This window comes from Tachyglossus aculeatus, chromosome 15 (genome assembly GCF_015852505.1).
Source record: "Tachyglossus aculeatus isolate mTacAcu1 chromosome 15, mTacAcu1.pri, whole genome shotgun sequence".
Taxonomy (NCBI): domain Eukaryota; kingdom Metazoa; phylum Chordata; class Mammalia; order Monotremata; family Tachyglossidae; genus Tachyglossus; species Tachyglossus aculeatus.
In genome coordinates, this window is record NC_052080.1 from 8,255,174 (window position 1) to 8,278,846 (window position 23,673).

The window sequence follows — 23,673 nt, forward strand, 5'->3', positions numbered from 1 at the left end:
GGGGGAGACAGAGAACAAAACCAAACATACTAACAAAATAAAATAGAGAAATGAGAAAACAGTGTGGTCTAGTGGAAAGAGAATGGGTCAGAGACCTGAGTTCTATCCCCTGCTCTACAACTTGCTGGCTGTGGGACCTTGGGCAAGTCATTTTAACTTCTCTGAGCTTCAGTATCCTCATCTGTTCTCCCTCCCCTCTAGACTGTGAGTACCATCTAGGACAGGAACTGTGCCTGACCTGATTGTCTTGTATCTACCCAAGCAAGCACTTGGTACTCTATTTATTTATTTTACTTGTACATATCTATTCTATTTATTTTATTTTGTTAGTATGTTTGGTTTTGTTCTCTGTCTCCCCCTTTTAGACTGTGAGCCCACTGTTGGGTAGGGACTGTCTCTATATGTTGCCAATTTGTACTTCCCAAGCGCTTAGTACAGTGCTCTGCACATAGTAAGCGCTCAATAAATACGATTGATGATGATGATGATGATGCTTGCCACATAGTAAGCACTTAAATTCCACGGCTATTATGGCTCTCTATTGCAACAAGAGAAAATTTTGCTTTTGCTCGGAGACAAACCCCTTGATAAAACACTGGAACCGGGTTCGAAGCAAGGTTGTGGGACTGCCAATCCTAGTGATCTTCAAACCAAGAGCATAGAAAAAAAACCCAACTAACAATTCTGAATGCTAGTCATTTTCCTACCCTCGGACAAAGGAGGTTAGACCAGATGACCCACTGACATACTTCCCAACTGTGTAATTCTATGATTCTGTGATGGTGTGTTTTTTTTTTTAATGGCATTTATTAAGTGCTTACTATGTGCAAAGCACTGTTCTAAGCGCTGAGGAGGTTACAAGGTGATCAGGTTGTCCCTCGGGGGGCTCACAGTCTTAATCCCCATTTTACAGATGAGGTAACTGAGGCTCAGAGAAGTTAAGTGGCTTGCCCAAGGTCACACAGCAGACACGTGGCAGAGCTGGGATTCGAACCCATGACCTCTGACTCCAAAGCCCGGGCTCTTTCCACTGAGCCACGCTGCTTCTCTCTGTTGGGCAGAGACCTGTATGAAGAATTTGGCAGAAGGGCTGCAAACACTGAGTCTTCAGTTTTGGAAGCCATATTATGTGGAAAACCAAAATAAACATAAAAATGCCGGGCAATGGGTTGTCAATATACACAAATTGCTCGTCTTCCCATAATGAAATAAATGTAGCATTGAATAACTTTTTCGCTGACTGGATCTCTGTCAATTGTGGCTTCATGCTGAAACCATGGTTAGCAAAGAAGGTTAGCATCAAGCTTTTTTCATTAAGAAGGCAGTACTTAGAGGTAAATTTTAAAATCACATTTGAAAAACTAATCTGCTTGATTAGTGAGGCTTCTTTGAGCATAAATATGGCATAAACAGCTGAGAAGGCAACCACAGAGGGCTGGCTGATCTGATACAGCATTCCAAGAGCAAATATAAAATTTGGTGAGAGGGCACTTCTTGTTGGAGGGATTAAAGAAGCAGCGTGGCTTAATGGAAAGAGCACAGGCTTGGGAGTCAGAGGTTGTGGGTTCTAATCCCAACTCCGCCACTTGTCTTCTGTGTGACCTTGGGCAAGTCACTTAACTTCTCTGTGCCTCAATTACCTCATCTGTAAAATGGGGATTAAAAGTGTGAGCCCCATCTGGGACAACCTGATTACCCTACATCTATCCCAGTGCTTAGAACAGTGCTTGGCACATAGTAAGCACTTAACAAATACCATTATTATTATTATTATTAGAATAGTCCCACAATTAGGTTTTTCTGCTGGGAAATAATGCAGCCCAACAAAGCCTGGAAATTGCACTTTGTTGCTATTGAGAATAATTATGGTTTAGCTATTAGTCATGTAAACATCCAACATAGGTTTCCCAACATGAGTTGCTAATGCTTATTTTAATGAAGGCATCAGAGATTCAAGTCTCTCTGAGTATACAATTAGGACTGTTCAAATCTTAGGCTACTCGCATGTGCAGTGATTCTCTAACAGTGCCAAACTTGACTTCTGAGTGATGTAATCCCAGGAAATTTCTTAAATGACAATCTTTAAAAGCAAACAAGAGCAGAGAGAATACTGTACAGGAAATTACCCATCCTTAGAGAAAATGACCAGACCATGCGCCGCCTCCCCCATAACCTAAAAACACTGCACTGAATGAAACGTCACATTTCAACAACTTTTCGAATTTAATCATGTACTAATCAGAAGTAATCTTTGTTCCCATCTGGTTTTAAGTGAAAGAACAGCCACATTTTAAGATACATTAAATTCTGTTGCTGCTCCACTCCTTTTTGCCAGTAAGTATTCTGACTGGTCTCAGAGAAATGCATTAAATTGAAGAAAAGAGTGACTATTTTCCAGTAAGGTGAAAATAAAAATGAAGCACTGAATCCCAAACATCTCCATTAGAAAAGTCCATCCGTAACTGATCTGTACCTTCAGTTACTAATTGTAAACATAGGCATAACTTGGACTTATTCTTTTTTAATCTTTTAAGATCCTGAATACCTTGTCACACTGGTGGCTAAGCACAAGAAGACATGCATATCTTGGGGAACCATTTTGTAAACTAAACCCAGGGCTCCGGTCTGATGATTAACCAAAACCAAAATGAGGGTTTTATTTATGCCACTCTCAATGAAGGGTCCCACCAACACACTGTGCTATGGCTTTTTATGTGACTATTTTGGTGCGAGTAGAAACTTTGTGTGAGGCCTTGGGCCAATTAATCACGGTACACTTACAGGATAGGGTTGAACGACAGTGAGGAGGATCGATTCTTTGCAGCTTCTGGAAAAGAGGACAAAAAACCTGCATGAAAGACTGAAAGTTTGAAATGTCAAGGCACTGGCTTTTCTTTGGGTTTCAGCTAACATAGCTTATTAGAGTGCCAGGCACGTGGTAAGCAATTAACAAATATCATAATTATTGTATTATTATTCTTATGAAAATGGATTCAGAGATGACTCAAAAACAGTTTGCAGAGCAAAGAGGTCAAATGGCCCTTCTTACAAGAAAATGTTTTTATGTTAGTGGATCAACACAATGAAAGAAGTTCCTATCCTTGACTCAGTGTCAAGAGTGCTCCATTATATTAACTGTTTCTAGTTAATTACTGGAACAAGAAGCAGGCATCCTTGTTGAGAGGAACTATGATGTGGAATCTTCTCTGTGGACTGTCCCGAAGGCGAGTGGGCTCTGCATTTCTGCCAGGCCCTCCTAGCTGCCGCTCTTTTCTGACAGGCACCAGGCAGAGCCTTCAGTAGCTGGGTAGCCTCTGGGAGAGTGTTTCTGCCAGTGCTTCTGATCACGGAATAAACCCATATATCAGCAAATGCAGAATCATGCTAAGTTTGAACGCAGACAACTGGGAAGCTTGTGAGGTACTTTTCAATTGTCAAATACCATTATAGTTTCCTCTCTGGCATTTTCAGAACACTCATCACTCACTAATATGAACAACATGCCTCAAAACACCTCCGTTATATTTACTTAATTAAAGCCTCAGTAACACGCCTGGTAGCTCTATAATTGCCCAAAATATATCAAATTTATCCTAATTCCATCTTTTAAGTGAATAAAATGAATGATTCAAATTGAAATCAAATACTCTTCTATGTGCTTTAATATCATGAAACCCTCTCTTTTGTCCTCGGCATCATCTCTTACCAGATATAATTCAATTAAAACCTGCCCAAAGAGAGAGAGAAAGTCTACTGCACACTGAAGCTCCTCTCCAAAGGTAAGAGAAAAAGAAAATGGTTTTGCATCAGGATTAGAAAAGATAAAGGGGAACCAAACACTGATACAGTAATTAAATCTCCTCCACCCTAAATGTTCCCACCAAAAATTAAAATAAAATCGAAACCTAAATTGACTGAAGTCTTAGTAACCACGCCTGGTCACTTGTAGAAATGCTAATTCCTCATGAATTAGTTTTCGATTTTCAGAAAAATAAATTCCACCGAAAGGGCCAAGTTCCATTAGAAGGATTTATTGAATTTGCTGTAAACACTTTTTAATACCTGAGTCACTGTGCTGACCTACCGGGAGAAATATAGTGCAACCTTACCTTAAACCTCGTCTGTAAACTTTACTATTAATCCTTTTTTCTTCATTCCTGTAGCACGGGTCCTTTCTCAGCCCTTCTTCTGGAGGGGTCCTTTGTGTCTCCAAAGAACCATTCTCGGGGACCCCAAACATCAGTGGCTGCACAGCATGCTGTGGTATCAGCCTTCATTTTATAATTTCATTGGATGTGATGCTGCTGCAGAGAGCAATGCTGAGTGAAGGAGAAGCCCTCATGAGAGGTGGGGCTCTGCATGAATTACAAATCTCTTTCTCTCAACAGTGAGGGCAAAACTGGTGCCCCGATTCACTAATTAAACCTAGTGCCACCATAAGCGCTTAGTACAGTGCTCTGCACACAGTAAGCGCTCAATAAATATGATTGAATGACTGAATTTAGTAGGCTTCCTTAATTCCTCTTTGAAATCCTTCTACAACTTCCTCTGTTTAACCTACCCAGCACCCATTTTGTGCAAGAAAATGCCAGTGTGTATGCATCGATGGGTGTATTTTTAGACTGTGAGCCCACTGTCGGGTAGGGACTGTCTCTATATGTTGCCAACTTGTACTTCCCAAGCGCTTAGTACAGTGCTCTGCACACAGTAAGCACTCAATAAATACAATTGATTGATTGTATTACGTATAATTAATGATTTTTTTCCCCACAAAGGCTTGAAGCTGCAGGTAAGTTCAGTAATTAAGAACCTATCTGATCTTGAAGGGAACTGGGGGGAAAAAAAGCAAAACACCAATCAATGACTATGTTTCCTGGGGAAATTTCTCCTAGTTGTTGAAATTCTAATTTCCGCCTTTATTCCCCCCAACATGGTTCACTTTCAGGGTTTGAACTTCATTTAACAATCAGTGCTGCCATATGAAATCCACTGATTAGAGCAGAAGGGGTGGGTTTATCAGAACAGCAACTAAGAGGTTGACTGGGGTAATGATTCTTTTTTTATGGTATTTGTTAAGCACTTACTAAGTGCCAGGCACTGTATTATTATGCACTATACAACAATCCTAAAGTGTCCTCTAGCAACTCACTAGGAGCCTCTCATTTATGAAGTAAGCCAATCCCTTTTAGAACCTATTAGCGTTTTTAGTCTGCCTGGTTGGCAGTGAAAGTGTCAGGTTTTTTTCGGACTCTCAGTTCTTTTTTACAACCTGCTGATTCTCCAGAGGGCCCACAGAGCACCAAAAAGTTCAAGTAGAAAGAACACAGACTTGGGAGTCAAAGCACCTGGGTTCTAATCCCAGCTCTGCCCCTTGTCTGCTGAGTGACTTCCGTTTCCTCATTTGAAAAAATAGGGTTGAAATATCTGTTCTCTCTCCTATTTAGGCTGAGCCCCATGTGAGTCCATCTGACCCGATTATCTTGTATCCACCCCAGTGCTTAGGGCAATGTTTGGCAAATAGTAAGCACTTAAATACCAAAACTGTTACTATTATTATTATGAGGAGACTGGGAACCACATCGGCACCCCCAAAGCAACGGTTATCAATCCAAGGATTCAGGTCACACAGATGCATGGAATGAGGATGCAATTTCATGACAAACACCCCTACCTATACTATCTTTCATGCTGAGCTGTGATGAAAAGCAATACTATCAAACAGCCCCAACATTACTGGGAAAAAGAGATGCTTTTAGTACCAGTGAAGTGCACAAAAATCCATGAATTCTTTGCACTTCCTGCTATATGTGCACCAAGAAGACACAGCAGGATTTTCTGGCTCTTGAATTTTCAGTTCTGCTAATACAGAAGTCACACCACTGTGACCTCCTCAAGACAAGGTGAAGGAAAACATTATTTCCCTTCACTTTAAAGAGCTGAAGGGTACCACAGGGCTACACTCTAAAAGTAGAGATGACAATGGAATTTAATGTTTCATCAAGTTTACCTATACAATTGCCTGTCCTGTGATTATCACTGTCCATCACATCTATTCCTTACAGATAATGAAGTCATTAGCACAAAGGGTTAGAAATGTCTCAGAATCAAACTACCATGCATTAAAATGGGTCAACATACTACTATTACTAGGTGGTGTTGTTCATGGGATTACAGGTGGCTAGCTCCATCTCTGCCCCTATCTGGTTTCTGTAAGGTAAAGGGGAGACTCCTGACAGTTTTTGCTTTTTGGCCAGTGACACCATGGGAGAATGTGTGGGGGTGAGAGAGAGGTTATCTCTGCCCTTGTGGATCATATGAATAAATGAAGTGCAGGACTACTCTGAAAACTCATTCTAATAATAATTTTCACCACTTCCCCCACACCCCTCATTTGCTCCAGTGACAAACATGAAGCAATACTGTTGAATTAGATTTTCACCTTTTTCTTCTACTCCTTCTCCTCTTCCTGTTGGAAGTGCTACGACCAGGCAGGAAGAAAATCTAAGGATCGTGATTAATTCACATTTTGGGTGATAGAGAAAGGACTTTTAGACTGTGAGCCCACTGTTGGGTAGGGACTGTCTCTATATGTTGCCAATTTGTACTTCCCAAGCGCGTAGTACAGTGCTCTGCACACAGTAAGCGCTCAATAAATACGATTGATGATGATGACTAACCAAATAGTCCAAACCCTCAAAACAAAACTCAAAACAAAAATGCACAGGCCTAATACTCTCTCACAAAGGTATTCAAGCCACTTCAAATTCAAATTCAAACCAATCTGATCTTTAAGGTACCAAAGGTACCTAGATTTTACCTAGGAGTCGGTGGGATGAATGATGATGATGGTATTTGTTAAGCGCTTACTATGTGCCAAGCATTGTTGTAAGCACTGAGCACTGCTCTGTACTGCATGGTATGCCATTGAAGGGATAGTATATGAGGGGGAGAATGATTTTGCTCTTTTTAGGCCCATTCCACCATAAGCAGTGGGACATTACACAGAGGCCTCAAGGCACTGGAAAAACACATCTGTGTAGCCCTGAAAGGGAATTAAGGGGTGTCCAGGACAGTGTGGGAGCTGAGTCCTTCTGGGGGCTCCAAACAACAGCAGCGATGGTGTTCCCTCCTACGGCTGAGAAGCAGGATGGCTTCGTGGAAAGAGGCTGGGTCTGGGAATCAAGGGACTTGGATTTTACCCCTGGCTTCGATACTTGCCTGCTGTGTGACTCTGAGCAAGTCACTTCGCCTCCCTAAGCCTCAATTTCCTAATCTGTTACGCTGTAAACTCTGTGTGAGACTAGAACTGTACCCAATCAGATTATCTTGAATCTATCCTATGCTTAGCACAGTGTTTGGCACATAGTAAGCATTTAATAAATACAATTATTTTGTATTTATTTTGTATTTTGTACTGAGGAGACTCAGGTAGCATCTCACACACAAATTGTATCCTTATCTCTAGCTCAGTTGCAGGAAGAAGAGATAGGAAGACTGGTGACATGTGGACTATCTTTGGCTGAGGAACCAGGTTGATTAATGAATTAGTCACCGGTATTTATTGAGCTCTTACTGTGCAAAGAGCACTGTTCTAAGCGCTTGGCCAAAGAACAATACCACAGGGTTTGTAGAAGCATAATCACTTGCCACAAAGAACTTAAAGTCCACATGTCCTTAGCTTCTGCTGTAAGGTTTGTTTGCACACACTGAGTTTATTTTAAGGTTTAACTGGGGTCTCTTTTTTTTCAAGGAAATGAAACTTTTTAAATACAATACAGGTGCTACTTGCAAGTCTGGTAGAGTGATTTTTCTAGAAATTCAAATTTTTTTAAGTCTTAACTTTCTGCTTCAATTTACTTTTAACTCTACCCTTAAAGAGTTCAAACTTCAAATGACAGCTTCCTTAACTTTGCCATATTACAGTTCTTGTTGAATATTTCAGTTTCTTGTTTAGTGGCTGCCCTACTTCACCCAGAACTAGCACATTTGAATAATAGATGAAAATGATACATATGAGTGACACATATAAAATACAATGCTAGCTTCTAAGATAAAAATCAAAGTATAAATTATATTATGCATGCATAATGCTAGTGCACCAGCATTAATAATCAGAATTACAGAGCTCTCCAGAGGAACAGTCAATCCAACCCTCTTCCTAAAAACAGTTTGCAGTGCAACTATTTGAGACAGTGATATCTCTCCTAGTCTTAAAAATCTCCTTTAATAGGTAATGAGTTTCAACCACCAGTTGGGCCCTAAGAACTAGCTAGAGAGAATAAGAAAATAGGAGATCTGGGAGAGGTGCTTTTGTTTAAATGCAAATAGAACCCATGAAAAAAGACTATCTCTCTGCACAGATGAGGTAACTGGGCCCAAGGAAAATGTCACCCCATTAACTTTGACTCAGTGAGAATGTCAATCACTATTTGAACAAGGGCAGAAAATCCTGAAAGAAGAGAGCTCTTAACACAAGGTTACATAAGAACTTCAACTCTAGCCTTCAAGGAGAATGGGCTGTATTTTAAATAATCAATCAATCGTATTTATTGAGCGCTTACTGTGTGAAGAGCACTGTACTAAGCGCTTGGGAAGTACAAGTTGGCAACATATAGAGACGTTCCCTACCCAACATTGGGTTCACAGTCTAGAAGAGGGAGACAGAGAACAAAACCAAACATATTAACAAAATAAAATAAATAGAATGGATATGTACAAGTAAAATAAATAAAGAAATAGAGTAATAAATATGTACAAACATATGTACATATATACAGGTGATGTGGGGAAGAGAAGGAGGTAAGGCGGGGGATATAGAGAGGGGGAGGAGGGGGAGAGGAAGGAGGGGCTCAGTAGCAATTCATATAATAACAATAATAATAATAATAATAATAATAATAATGGCATTTGTTGAGCGCTTACTATGTTCCAGGCACTGTTCTAAGTTCTGGGGGTAGATACAAGATAGGTTGGACAGTCTCTATCCCACACAGGACTCACAGTCTTAATCCCCATTTTATACTTGAGGGAACTGAGGCCCAGAGAAGTTAAATGACTTGCCCAAGATCACACAGCTGACAAGTGGTGGAGCCAGGATTAGAACCCATGACCTTCTGACTCCCAGGCCCGTGATCTATCCACTAGGCCTTGCTGCTTCCTATAAGTAATACAAAGGATTAACCATATAATAATAATGATGATGGCATTTATTAAGCACTTACTATGTGCAAAGCACTGTTCTAAGCGCTGGGGAGGTTACAAGGTGATCAGGTTGTCCCGGGGGGGGCTCACAGTTTTAATCCCCATTTTACAGATGAGGTCACTGAGGCACAGAGAAGTCACACAGCTGACAACTGGTGGAGCTGGGATTTGAACCCATGACCTCTGACTCCAAAGCCCGCGCTCTTTCCACTGAGCCATGCTCCTTCTCCTTTCTCCTGCATATCCCACTTTTAACTCTTCCCCTACTGGGTCTTTGCAAATGCCACCATTTCCACACCTGGAATGGCCCCTTCACATCCCCTTTGGTCAAGCTTTCTCCTTTCAACTCCTTTACACCCCATGCTAGAAGCCCATCTCTTCCTCAGCACTTCCCTGATTCTTGGGACATCACCCAAATCCAGTATTCCCACGGAAATTAATAAGGTCTTTCTGGAGATGATACACGTTACTAGACTTTGTGCCACTGTGTTTCTTACAGAAATAAACTTCATTCATCTGTGCTTTACACTTATTTGTATGTTTCTGTACTTGCACTTTTCCCTTTTCTCCCCATTCATTTATTCATTCAGTCGTATTTATTGAGCACTTACTGTGTGCACAGCACTGTATTAAGTGCTTGGGAAGTACAAGTTGACTTCTATTACAAACATCTTTGAGGCCAAACCCCTGCCCTTCTTTGTCTTTGTAACCTTTCTAACATCTGGAGCAGTTCTTTGCTCCCAGGGGATGCTCAATAAATACTGATGACTGACTCTATAATGATAATAAACCGTAATCCCCTTAGCATTTGACAGTACGTCTTTAAACTCTGTTGCTTTTCCGTGCCTGAAACTTATTTTAATTTCTATCTTCCTCATTTGATTGTAAAATCCTTGAGAGCAAGGACTCTATCTACTAACTCTATTTTACTCTCCCAAGTACCCAGTTTACTGAATAGGCACTCATTAAATATTACTGATTATAATAATAATAATAATGGCATTTAATAAGTGCTTACTATGTGCATTGCACTGTTCTAAGTGCTGGGGAGGTTACAAGGTGATCAGGTTGTCCCACGGGGGGCACACAGTCTTAATCCTCATTTTCCAGATGAGGTAACTGAGGCACAGAGAAGTTAAGTGACTGGCCCAAAGTCACACAGCTGAGAATTGCCGGAGCCGGGATTTGAACCCATGACCTCTGACTCCAAAGCCCGGGCTCTTTCCACTGAGCCACACTGCTTCTCTAATGAATTCTTTAATGAACCCAAACAAATGGACAAATTCCATAAATAAATTCATTTATCAACAAGCTCTTTTGGGAGGTTGGGGATCTATTTATTCCTATAGCTTTCCTTTGTAAAAGCAGAAGGATAAACATAATTGTTTTCATATACTACATTATTTTAATATCTTCTGAGTCATTTTTAAGAGGAAGCAGACCAGCACTTAGATGACATCTATTTTGGGTTTTAGAAAGATACTTTAAAACTCATTACATGAGTCAGTAGAGAGGAGTTTTCAGTGTGGGAATAAAGAGCTTCTCTGTAGTGTTAGCCATCTTCCTGTATCATCAATAATAATAATAGTATTTATTAAGCACTTACTATGCAACAGGCACTGTACTAAGCACTAGGGTGGATACTAGCAAATCGGGTTGGCCACAGTCCCCTGCCCCAAATCGGGGCTCAATGTCTCAATCCCCATTTTCCAGATGAGGTAACTGAGGAATAAATTGAAGTGACTTGCCCAAGGTCACAAAGCAGACCGGCAGAACCGGGACTAGAAACCAGGTCCTTCTGACTCCCGAGCCCGTGCTCTATCCACATTGTGTCGGGAAATTGAGAATAACTTGTGCAGAGCACCAGGGCTGAAGCCCCCCATGCTTTGAATCATCATGGGGGAAGGGAGAGAAAGAGGTATACCTAGTGATGGGAAGAGACAGAGAGGCTGAGCGAGACGTGGGCCAGTTTTCAAAAGCTCCCCATGCCCCAGGAGGTGGGAGATATTAGATAGTTTTTTTCCTTTCTTCCTTCTCTCAAGCCTCAGACAAAGGAGACAATCCTCAAAATTGGGAACAAGTGGCCAGGGGAGAGAGAGAAAACTAGCAGCACCATTGGGAGGGCTTGAATCAGACTTAAGTCCTCGTCTTTTCCCCAGAAAAGATTTTTTATGTACAAAAATTTGTACATATTTATTACTCTATTTTATTAATGATGTGCATATACGCTATTGGTGCCTGTCTATTTGTTTTGTTGCCTGTCTCCCCCCAACCTAGCCTGTGAGCCTGTTGTTGGGTCGGGATTGTCTCTGTTGCCGAATTATACTTCCCAAATGCTTAGTACAGTGCTCTGCACACAGTAAGCACTCACTAAATACGACTGAATGAGTGAAGAAGGCTAGGGGGCATGCCAGTTCCTCATGAATTTCGATTTCTGCATTATGTCCATCAGTTAAAAGACCATGATTTATGGTAGTGGTGGTCTAGTGGTGGTCCAGCGCTTAGAACAGTGCTTTGCACATAGTAAGTGCTTAATAAATCCATTATTATTAGTAGTAGTAGTACATCTTCAAATTGAGCACTGGAAGCACTTCAAAAGAACAAGTTTGGATTGTATCCCTGCAGGTTGCTGCTTCTCATTATAACATGTGAAATAGGAGGCGTTTGACTGTGACCATGTTGTTATCAGAAACAACAAACAATATCAGTCTTACCGTGGTCTCAGGGATTTGGGAAAAGAACTTATTCCACACACATCAGGGAATGAGCTGAAGTCCAGGGTTTAGCTCGCTGGAGCGTACCGACTCTGGTGGCCAGACTTGATTGCTTATTTGTGAGGCTTTTTGGCAGACATTGACATTGAATATTCCACCGGCAGAGGTGGATTAAGAGGGCAAGAAGAAATTTCCCAAAGAACCCTTCCTTCCAAAGTATCTTTCCACATGACCCAAGAACCCTTCCTTCTCTCCCCCTTACCTTCAGCCCCACAGCACTTGAGTATTACCTGCCTATCCACCAGGAGTTTCCAATAAATAACCACTAAGATTGCTGGTTTAGCTAAAGTGGTAGACTGTTTGTGCTCACCTCATCTACTACTTTCAGGTGGTGTTACTGGATAACAAATCCCTGACCGTATACGCCTCCTCAAAGCTCAGTTGAATATGCAAAAACCCCTTTTAGTTTAGGTTACTCCTTCCTACAGGAGAAAGTGCTATGTACATGAAGATTCAGTACCTGGAATTAAAGCCATTTAGGTGTTGAAAAGACTTCACAAAAAGATTCAGTACCTGGAATTAAAGCCATTTAGGCGTTGAAAAGACTTCACAACACTGAAAAAACTAGCGGGAATTTAATCCTCTCTGAACATTAAGAACTGTTCAGTCAACTAAGCCAATATTTTAAGATTCAAGAAAAGCTCTTGGAAATAATTCCAAGTTTCTAAAGTCTACGTTCATGTGCTGTCAGCCTTACTTCAGGAGAACAGCCAAGAAAATAATTGTTGATGGAATTCATCAGTGATAAGTTGGAAATTAAATTACTTTGTGTGGAATACAGGATAACTGAGGTTGGACAAAAATTCTGATGCTAAGAATGGATTTTGATAGTTCAGAGCACCCCATCTAAAACAAATACATGGTCAAACACCACTCTGATATTGGTCAAAAGTAAAAAAAAATATAAACTTCTGTATGGAATTGTTCCCCATCACCTAATGGGTAATATTTCAGCCCCACTCCCTCATCCCTCAAAACCGTATTATGGATAAAATGACCAGCCTGGTGTGCAATAATCAGAGGACAGTTTCCTCTCAATCAATTAATCAAGAGTATTTACTGACTACTTACTGCTTGCAGAGCACTGTACTAAATGCTTGGGAGAGTACAATACAATAGACTGGGTAGATTGTATTGTACTCTCCCAAGCATTTAGTACAGCAGGTAGACACGATCCGTGTCCTCAAGGAACTTACAGTCTACTTAAATAAATGCTTCGTGAAGACTGGAATACTGCGTGGTAGGAACAATAAATTTAGATAGGCTTTGTGCAGACTGAGGCAGCATGGTATTTTCTGGACATGTAAGACATGGGAAAGCGGGCCTGTCTTACATCGATGTTTTCAGCCACACTTGCCCACACAGATAGGATCTCTCAGCACCATCTTAAAGTTCACTTTCGAAAATGAGCATCAGGGCATAAAGACTGTATTTTATAATATATTGTGAAGATGAGTTATCCCATTAAGAACGATGGATGGATTTCTATCCTGAGACTTCAAGACCAAGAAGCGGTGTGGACTAGTAGAAAGAACACAGGCCCAGGGATCAGATGACCTGAGTTCTAAGCCCTGCTGTGCCACACACCTGCTGTGTGACCTTGGGCAGGTCACTTAACTTCTCTGTGCCTCAGTTTCCTCATCAGAAAAATGAGGATTCAATCCTTGCTCTCCCTGCTACTTAGACTGTGAGCCCCATGTGGGACAGGGACTGTGTCCAACCTGATTACCTTGTATCTACCCTAGCACTTATAAGTGCTTAACAAATACCACAATTATTATTATTGTTATTAGACTATGAGCCTCATGTGGGGCCTGATTATCTTGTTCTACCCCAGCACTTAATACAGTGGACGAATACCACTATTATTATTATTTGTTATTATTGAGCTGGGGTTGTGAGCAAAGTTACTTGCACTCCCTCACTCCTGTTAGTTCTGCTCCTGTTAGGGCACAGAGTACCAAGTGCCAACAGATGGGCAGGGGGATGGCAGAGTGAGAAGTATGCCTTGGGTTCTTTTACAGTTAGGACTTACATAAGGCCAAAATGGCCAGAGCATAGCATCTAAGCTCTGCCACAGCACCACAACCCAGTTGGTTCTTCTCTTGCTATCACTGCAATCCTTTATTATCAAATATTCATGTAATATTAATATCGGTTGTGTGAGATACAATTCACACTGTCCACACCCAATTACTTTTCTCCATACAGTAAATGTTTTATTGATTTGCAAGTGACATTGCAGATACTGGGTGGGGAAAGGAATCATAAACTGAACAAATGTTCAATTAAAAAAAATCAAAAAGAAAACTCCTTTCAAGTTACTTCTTGCTGGGGATAGGTTATGCCATCAGCACCAGGGGAAAACAGGATTGAACAAGTACAGCAAAAGTTGTCTTGCATTATAATATTTTGAGAAATACCTTGGAAAGGAAATCATTTCAATCTAATTTAATTATCAAGATGGAAAATTCTTCAACCACTAGCTAATAGGAGAGGACTGTTTATGCAGTTACAAACTCTTTTAAAGCCTTTTATTTTCATAATTGAGAAACAGAAGCAACTTCAAAGGTAATGTAAGACTATTATGCAAACACACATTAAGGACACTTTTAGAAAGGTATTCCGTTTGCCCTAAAGAGCTTAATGGCTCCTTTGAAACCTTTGTAATGTATCATATACATACATCTTAAAGCACATGCCCCATAAAATTGGTAGGTAAAGTAATAACAGTCCAGGGGAAGGTAGGCACTTCGCATGGTTAATGGCTCACCATTTAAATACCTTGCCATCTTTCAAATTCAGTCACTTTAATGCAGATGAACTACTATCCATTTTTTTCTAAACTCAGGCAAGATTCCCAGAGAACAGTAAAATCAGATAATGATGAATTCGAACAAAAAGGTAAAATATATACTACTCCCTCCTTAGACTGTGAGCCCCACGTGGGACTGGAGCTGGTTCCCACCCCAGCGCTTAGTACAGGGTTTGGCACATCACTAAGTGCTTAATAAGTATGATTATTATTATCATTATCATTTTCATTTTAGATATGCACACATATATACACTACCAGGTTTAAAAATTTTCTCTTAAAGTCAACATTTTCTTCCAGGATTTTAATCAATCACATTAAGCACTTAGTATGTGCAGAGCACCGTACTAAGCACTTGAGAGAGTACAAAAGAATTAGCAGACACGTTCCCACTCCTTATCAAGCTTAGTCCAAGAGTAATAATACTATAGCCTAGGATGAGTCCACTTGACTAAATTATAAAACCCTCCAAAGAAAAAGTCAGTTGTTTGAGAATTAAAAATGGCCAGAGAAAATAAGCCAAAAATAAAATTGAACATCTTTAAAGTCCATTTTACTACTGAATTCCCACGGAAATTGGAAGCATCTTAAGACGTTACTTTCTCATACCACTTCAGAAAGGTCTTTCACAGAGAACATTCATGATTTAGCTTGCAAAGCCAAATGCAGACCTATACAGCATGATGTGAGCCTACAGCGCTATCATGATGGGCTGAGGATCGGATATTAAGGCTCTTGACATAATTGAGGCAAGGGCATAGACTTGACTGGTTCCAGTGCCAAGGTCGAGCTGGTCTGGGCGGGACACAGGGTAACAGTTGCCTCTTTCATGCACCAGAGCTCTGCATGGCCAGACCTGAAATGTGTTCTGTACCTAGCCCACCTCCTGCCGTGCCCTAATTTTGTTCCCGGGAAAGACGATATGAGTGAGTCAGTCGATGCGTGGCAATGGCTTGCACAGGGGTCTTTGGGAGTTGCCATACAAGTCTGTGTACAGAGAGTAGGGGCACTGCATCGGGGAAAGAGGTGGCTAGGGCATCCTGAGAGAGGGAGGGACAGGACCAGTGGAAAGTTGAGTGTGCCTAATGATCTTCCAGCTGATCTGAGCCTCATGCTCTATCTTCTGCTGAGGCCAGCACCCTTTTATCAGGGCGAGATATTGCTCAAAAATGAAAATCAGAGAGGGAAGGGACAGGTTCTCACCCACCACACCCAAAGGAGGCTTTCCCAAAAGAAAAGGGGGAAAATCAAGCCCTTAAAACAGAACGTGGAACTGTCCTGCTTGTCGGGTTTGTCAGTTAAATTTTCCACTGAGAATGTTACTAATCCTTAGTCCAGGGGGTCTCCGCACAGAAACTGGGCTTGAGATAAGATGCCCCATTTCTGATCATCATATGGTAAGGACAAAACACTCTTGGGCTGAGGATTTCCAAGTCTGGCCTGCCTCAAAAGGAAAGTTTGGGTAAACAACTTCAGTGATTTTTATATTGGAAATACATTCAAGCATTTACAACAGTGCATTGTGCCCAATGGGTGCTCAATAAATACCATTATTGTGACTATTACTTCATTTAGATTATTGTATTCTGTCTCAAATTCAATTTACTTTTTGTCTGAAGAAAATACCGAATAGAAAGGATTTAAAAGCTGAAATGATCTTAGAAAGCAATGGAGGGAAAATTTTTCTTCACAATTCAAAAATTAAATAGCCAACTACCTAAATATAAGCAGAGGATAACAATTATTTAAACAAATAGGCTTTGGAAATTTACCTTCAGTGAGATAGAACATGTCCAGGGGAATGGCTCTTTGATTGCGATTTATTCTTAAATCACTGTTGAATAGCTGAGCAACCTAGCAACAATTAGGTTCCACTTTCTGGCAGAAGTGTACAAGTGCCACATAACTTTTTATTTTTTTAATCTCTGAAAACTCTGGGGAGTCACGGTCCAAACTTACCAAAATGCAATGCTATGGATTATAAAACACAAGCCCTTCCTCATCAGAAAGTGGGATTTTAGGGTACCCTCTAACCTCGAAGGAATTTTCTCTCTCTTACAGCTATTAATGCCAGGGTTAAAGTGCATTATCACAAGGATTACTGGTTAATAATAATAATAATAATAATGGCATTTATTAAGTGCTTACTACGCGCAAAGCATTGTTGTAAGTGCTGGAGAGATTACAAAGTGATCAGGTTGTCTCACGTGGGGACTCACAGTCTTCACCCCCATTTTAAAGATGAGGTAACTGAGGCACAGAGAAGTTAACTGACTTGCCCAAAATCACACAGCTGCCAAGTGGCAGAGCTGGGATTTGAACCCATGACCGCTGACTCCAAAGCCCGGGCTCTTTCCACTGAGCCACGCCGCTTCACGGTTCCCGGACGTGCATTTCATTCACAAGACAGGGCACTTGCGGAAAGCTTGCTCGGGAAATGATACGGCAGTGGAATCTTGGTCAATTATTAAAGACCAATATTATTTCTGGTTAGGCTTATAAATGTATAATTCACTTCCCAAGACATTAAATGCCTTGTGGAAATGCTTTGTTTTGACAGATGCACTGTGACTCCAAGATTACATTAAACACTGTAGTTAACCACAGAAAGATGATTTGCTCTTTTGCTTCAAGACAAAAACAGTGAATGACGCTCCTGTGAACATACATAACTTAGCTTTTCCTCTTGTACCCACTTGCTCAGTCTGTGGTTTAGGGCTTTTGCCTGAAGTACGGGCCAATCTCTATGAGTGGTAGAGGACTAAGGCCAGCCTCCTCAGAGGGGATCTCAAATTAAAACATCATTTGATTACAGTTGATTTGATTACATACAGACTTATTATGTAATCAAATAGACATATACATATTTGATTACATTTGATTACATTTGATTTGATTACATATAGACATATTACATTTGATTACATATAGACTGTCTCTATATGTTGCCAATTTGTACTTCCCAAGCGCTTAGTACAGTGCTCTGCACACAGTAAGCGCTCAATAAATACGATTGATGATGATGATTACAGTTGCCGAACCTCATTCAGAGTACGGCTCCCCCACTTCTCGAATGGTCATCCAAACCAATATCCAAACGTTCCCGATAAAATCACGTATGAGTAAGACACTCTGACAATGACGGAAAGTCATGGGAAGGAAGAATTAGGAAGGAAACTTTGTTCCAAAATATGTTATGGGTTCAGAAACGGTGTTACTGTGGCCTGTAGAGATGAGGGGGAGGGCCTCTAGACTGTAAACTCCTTGTGGGCAGGGATTGTGTCCGTTTATTGTTCTATTGTATTTTCCCAAGCGCTTAGTATGGTGCTCTGTACACCATAAGTGCTCAATAAATATGACTGACTGATTGACTGACAGGAGAGGGAAGAGACAGATCTCACTGCAGTAGTCACCTATGATGTTGGTACACTATAAAGAGCTCTGCTCTGGGAATCAGGAGACAAATATACTATTTCCCAGAGTTGCCTACCTCCTTCCTCTCCCCCTCCTCCCCCTCCCCATCCCCCCCGCCTTACCTCCTTCCCTTCCCCACAGCACCTGTATATATGTATATGTTTGTACATATTTATCACTCTATTTATTTATTCATTTTACTTGTACATATTTATTCTATTTATTTTATTTTGTCAGTATGTGTTGTTTTGTTGTCTGTCTCCCCCTTCTAGACTGTGAGCCCGCTGTTGGATAGGGACTGTCTCTATATGTTGCCAACTTGTACTTCCCAAGTGTTTAGTACAGTGCTCTGCACACAGTAAGCGCTCAAAAAATACGATTGAATGAATGAATGAAGGTGAGGATTTCACTTAGAGCCGCTCGGGAGGTGGATGGGCCCAGAAAAATCTTGAAAAATAAAACGGTAATCAGGACAGCGAAGATTTTAGAAGCTCCTGAGGCAACTGCCTTCTTTGGTGCAGTCGGTTTGGCCAAAAACGGGTCCGTATGTTAAAGGGAACTTCCCAATGTGATATACCCCTCCTTGCCCGCCAACCCAATTGTTGCTCTCTGTTGCCCAGTGGGGAAATGACTGGGCAGGGATGAGAAAGTACAAGTGATTCTGTAAAAACCGCTGGAATCAATTCCTTCACGCACCTACTAAGCTGGAAAACTTGGGTCCAACACTAATCCTTCATTCCCAGTGGGAGAAGCAAACAGGCCTGGAAGTCAGAAGGTCATGGGTTCTAATCCTGGCTCCGCCACTTGTCTGCTGTGTGACCTTAGGCTAGACACTTTGCTTCTCTGTGCCTCAGTTACCTCATTTGTAAAATGGGGATTGAGACTGTGAGCCCCACGTGGGACAGGGGTTGTGTCCAACCTGATTTGCTTGTATCTACCCCCGTGCTCAGTACAGTGAGTGGAACGTAGTAAGCACTTAACAAATATTATTATTATTGTTATCATCATCATCAGTTAGCAATAGAGTAAGGTCCTTTCACTTGGCAGTTATCGTGAAGGGGAACAATTTGAAAATGGCCTCTCAAGCAGGCCACAATATTTAAGAACTTCAAGTAGCAAAAGCTTCAAACTTTGTTTTGGGTTTAAAAGAAAGAGATCTCATTTCACTTAAATAACATTATCTTTGATTATCAAATAATTTACACAAGTCCACGTTCCTAATCCCATCTTCCAGCATATTTAATGAAGCAATAAACCCAGTTTCTACCAAGTCAAAAAGATATTAGCTGGGTTTATTGACTTGAAAATCAAAAAGCAATATTACAGTATCTGTTTCTGTGCTCTCCATAGAGTCATTTCAGATTCTCTTTTCCCATTTCCAGACTTACGGAGCAGCTCACTAAAATTTAATTTTAAGTCTTCTAATCACAGGGTAACATAGTTTCTCCTCAGATAACATAAAGAGATGCCAAGGGAATTATGAAAAGCTCTGGCTTCTACTAAAAACGTTCCTTAGTATTTCAGGCTTGTGGAATGCCAAAAGCGATAACTCATTCCAAAGAGAAGATGTAAAATAGATCATTCTCTGTCCCTTAATATCCTGAATCCCTTTATACTGCATTCTTCTTGAGGAGGGCTGAAAAGCTTTACAGCATTATCAGCTTATTCATTTTTCAAAAAATCTTTTTGTTGGTTTTCATCTTTTTAGGAGAGAAAACAGAGATCCCCATGGGACCAGACCAGATAACATAAGATCCCGTAAAGAATGCATCCCTGCTAACACTAGACAAGCTTACAGGATATCCACCAGATTCTCAATTTGGTTTTATTTTGCTCTTAAACTGTGGGCAGCTCTCTGGGAGATTGGTTCCGAGGTCCTATGGCTGGGCTTTTTTCTGGCCCAGGTCCGTGCTCTTCTCCTAGCTTTGAAAGTTAGGGTCGGAGGAGCTGAAGTTCATACCAATCGTCTTAGCCAACTCAAGATGTTTTAATTCTCTTGGGTCTCTGGAACGAGGGAGGCCACAAAGGGCTGGGAAGGGCTAGGCGGTTGGAGTAAGGAACTGACTCAGAAACCTGATGCCTCGGATGGCGATTCCTGCTACTAGCTTCACTTTTTGAGAGGAGGGAGAGGCCAGTGTAATCAATTGCATATAAGCAACGGTGACTGCAAAAGTTAGAAAGCCCTCCCCACTGCTACTCAGCCTGTCTGCTTCACTTATGCACTAGAATACACACACCCTAAGAATTTGTGCACTTCCTTGGTAGCACTTAAGAACATATCTTTAAGCTTCATTACTTCTCCCTACCTATAATTGATTTTTGACAATCTTCCCTGTAACCTGTAAACTTCTTGAGAGCAGAGATGGTGTCGAACTCTCCTGTAGTCTCCCAAGCGCTGATTGCAATGCTTGACACTGGGTAAGAGCTCAGTAAATATTACTGATTGATATTGATCACTATAACTCCAAAGACTCTGATTCATCACTTAATAAGCACACTGGCTCTATACACCTGGGATCTCCATCCCCCCATCTTACCTCCTTCCCTTTCCCACAGCACCTGTATATATGTATATATGTTTGTACATATTTATTACTCTATTTATTTATTTATTTTACTTGTACATATCTATTCTATTTATTTTATTTTGTTAGTATGTTTGGTTTTGTCTCCCCCTTTAAGACTGTGAGCCCACTGTTGGGTAGGGACTGTCTCTATATGTTGCCGATTTGTACTTCCCAAGCGCTTAGTACAGTGCTCTGCACACAGTAAGCGCTCAATAAATACGATTGATGATGATGATGATGATGATGATCATGAAGAGGAAATAGGTACCAAGGGAGTCGTGCAGAGATGGCAAAAACCCTATAATGATCTTCCTGAGACCCTTGCCACTGTCTTCTCTCAGATCTCAAATTGAGATGCTGAATTTAAATTTCCAGGAGCGCAAATCCCCTCTTTGATATAAGTTTACAATTACTTTGGTCTTGGAAATGTCAGCTGAAACTGACTATTTTCATTCGGGGGCCAAAGAAAGAAGGAATTAGCGATTTTCAGTTCTGATCTAATTTGTTCTTGTCCGCTGCTTACTTCAAGTAAGTCCTCTAAGGTTACATACGTACTGAGTGATGTGGATGTGTGTCTAATGTAAGATGAACACACACAAGCAAATCAAAGCAGCAGCCACAAACACTCCATAGCAATAAGTTTTCATTACGCCTAAAGTATGTTTACCAGAAGTGCAATCATTAGCATCAATGTAATTCATAGCCATGATTAAAATTCAAGGAAAATTAAAGTACAAGGAAAATGTTTGTAGGGTCTTTGTGCGGAAGAAAGATATGCTAATTTACAAAGGATATGGACCTTTCCAAGGTTTCCTTTTAAAAATTCACTCTAAAATCTGAAATGGAGTTGACAACCTAGATCACTAGATGACGAATAGAACCGGCCTCTCTCTGATACTGAAACTACAGCTCTTCTGCCGAACATTTGAAAACCCAAATTCTTGTTACTATGGCAATAAACTGGCCTCAGAGACCCCAGAAATTTTCTTAAGAAAAAAAATTAATTTCTATAATAAAACAACCAAAGGATAAGAAAAATAAGCCTCAGTGCCTCATAAAGGTCTCTGGCAACAACAACAAAATAAGAGCCAAAAGCAGATGCAAAAGCTGGGATGGGAAATGTAGACCAAAAAAGATGCCCACCACATGAGACAGAAACCAAATTTTAGATAGAGGGAATTTTACAGTGCTATTAAAATGACAAGTATTTTCTCCAGATCCTTTAAAGAATAAGCAATTGGTTATTTTATTAAACAGAAACAAAATGCATCTTGTGTAGGATAAAGACATTAAAACATCCACTGGCTGTAAATGCAGATTAAAAAAAATACTACAATATTGTACATCACTGCAGACAAAAGACTACAGTAAAAAAAAACAAACCATTATTTTAGAGAAGCAGCCTGGCCTAGTGGAGAAGAGCAAGAGCCTGGAAGTCAGAAGGATCTGGGCTCTAATCTCAGCTCTGCCATTTATCTGCTGTGTGACCCTGGGCAAGTCCCTTAACTTCTCTGTGCCTCAGTTACCTCATCTGTAAAATGGGCATTAAGACTGTGACCCCCCACGTGCAACATGGACTGTGTCCGACCTGATTAGCTTGCGTCTAGCCCAGTGCTTAATACAGTGCTTGGCATACAGTAAGTGCTTAACAAATACCACTTAAAAATAAAATTAAAATTTTCCCTCAAAGGTTATGAAATGGAACAGATTATTTTTACTTTCTGGTGCAATTTATTCATTTTAACAGCACTGCTATATGCACTTTTATGCCTGAGATTGATGAAATATTAAATTATCAATTGTCTCATCTGACACTTGAGGCTTTGTCCAGTTGCAATTTCTTCACTTCCATAACACCTTCACAAGCTTTGTTAGAAGAAAGAGGTTTGTTCATCTCAACTTGAAAACCGTATAAGCCACAAAATAAAAAATAGCAAACATCCTGGATAACTGGAGCCTGGGTACACCAAGTTGGATGGATCTCATCTTGTGGATGCCCAGCGTGAACATGTCTTATTACAGAAACAAGGAAATCTGAGCATATTTTGGTTGTTCCAATGCCACACCACTCTTCCTCAAAGATGATTCGGCCAACTGCCTGTGTAGTAATATTTTCTTGAATAAGATTTTTCAAATCCCTGTTTTCTATTTCTTCTTGATCCTTGAAAAGATACTGCCTCAATAGTGGCATCTTTCCCTCACCTACTCTACAATCGGGCAAGGGAAAGGGAACAGTATGGAGGAGAAAGGAGGGGGCATAATGAGGAGAGGGCATTAATCTCCATGATTTCTAAATAAATTTAATGTTGTTTCTTGGGTATTTTCCACACACAATCACTGTACCATGGGATAATTATTGGGAGGAAAGCGTTAAATAAAGAAAAAAAACCGTAGAAAGCCTCCTGAAATATCTGGAAAAAATATGGACAACTACAGGCCCATCATCTTATCTTCACAGTCCTGAGCTCTCAATACTGGGAAGGCACTGAAAGTTGTCATTCAAATTATCAATCAATCAGTCAATGCCTTTCCTCCACCTTTCGCATCTCTGACTCCAAAGCCATTGGGTTTAGGTTTCCCTCTGGATCTTTTAATACCAATCAATCAATAGTATTTATTGAGCACTTATTGTGTGCAGAGCACTCTACTATAAACTTGGGAGAGTGCCATACTACAGGGTTGGTAGTCACGTTCCCTTCCCAGAAAGAGTTTACAGTCTAGAGAAATAGATCATATCTTACTGGGAATCCATCATTCATTTCTGACTCACTTTCTCTCAGATTATTTTCCTTTTGACTCCTCTAACATCGCTAGGCTGTAAGCTCATTGTGGGCAGGGAATGCATCTACCAATGCTGTAGTAAGTTGGGGTAAGAACAAGGTATTTCAGAAGTCCTTTTTTT

General features: G+C 40.6%; 1 protein-coding gene across 3 annotated transcripts in view; it reads right to left on the bottom strand.

Annotated features, from left to right (window-relative positions):
* Window positions 1-23,673, bottom strand: part of FRMPD4 (FERM and PDZ domain containing 4) — a 254,040-nt gene that overhangs the window by 35,193 nt on the left and 195,174 nt on the right. For all 3 annotated transcript variants that reach the window (XM_038757339.1, XM_038757340.1, XM_038757341.1), the window contains exon 5: window positions 2,782-2,827. In XM_038757339.1, the coding sequence (XP_038613267.1) occupies window positions 2,782-2,827 (46 nt within the window). The remainder of the gene's footprint in view (window positions 1-2,781; window positions 2,828-23,673) is intronic.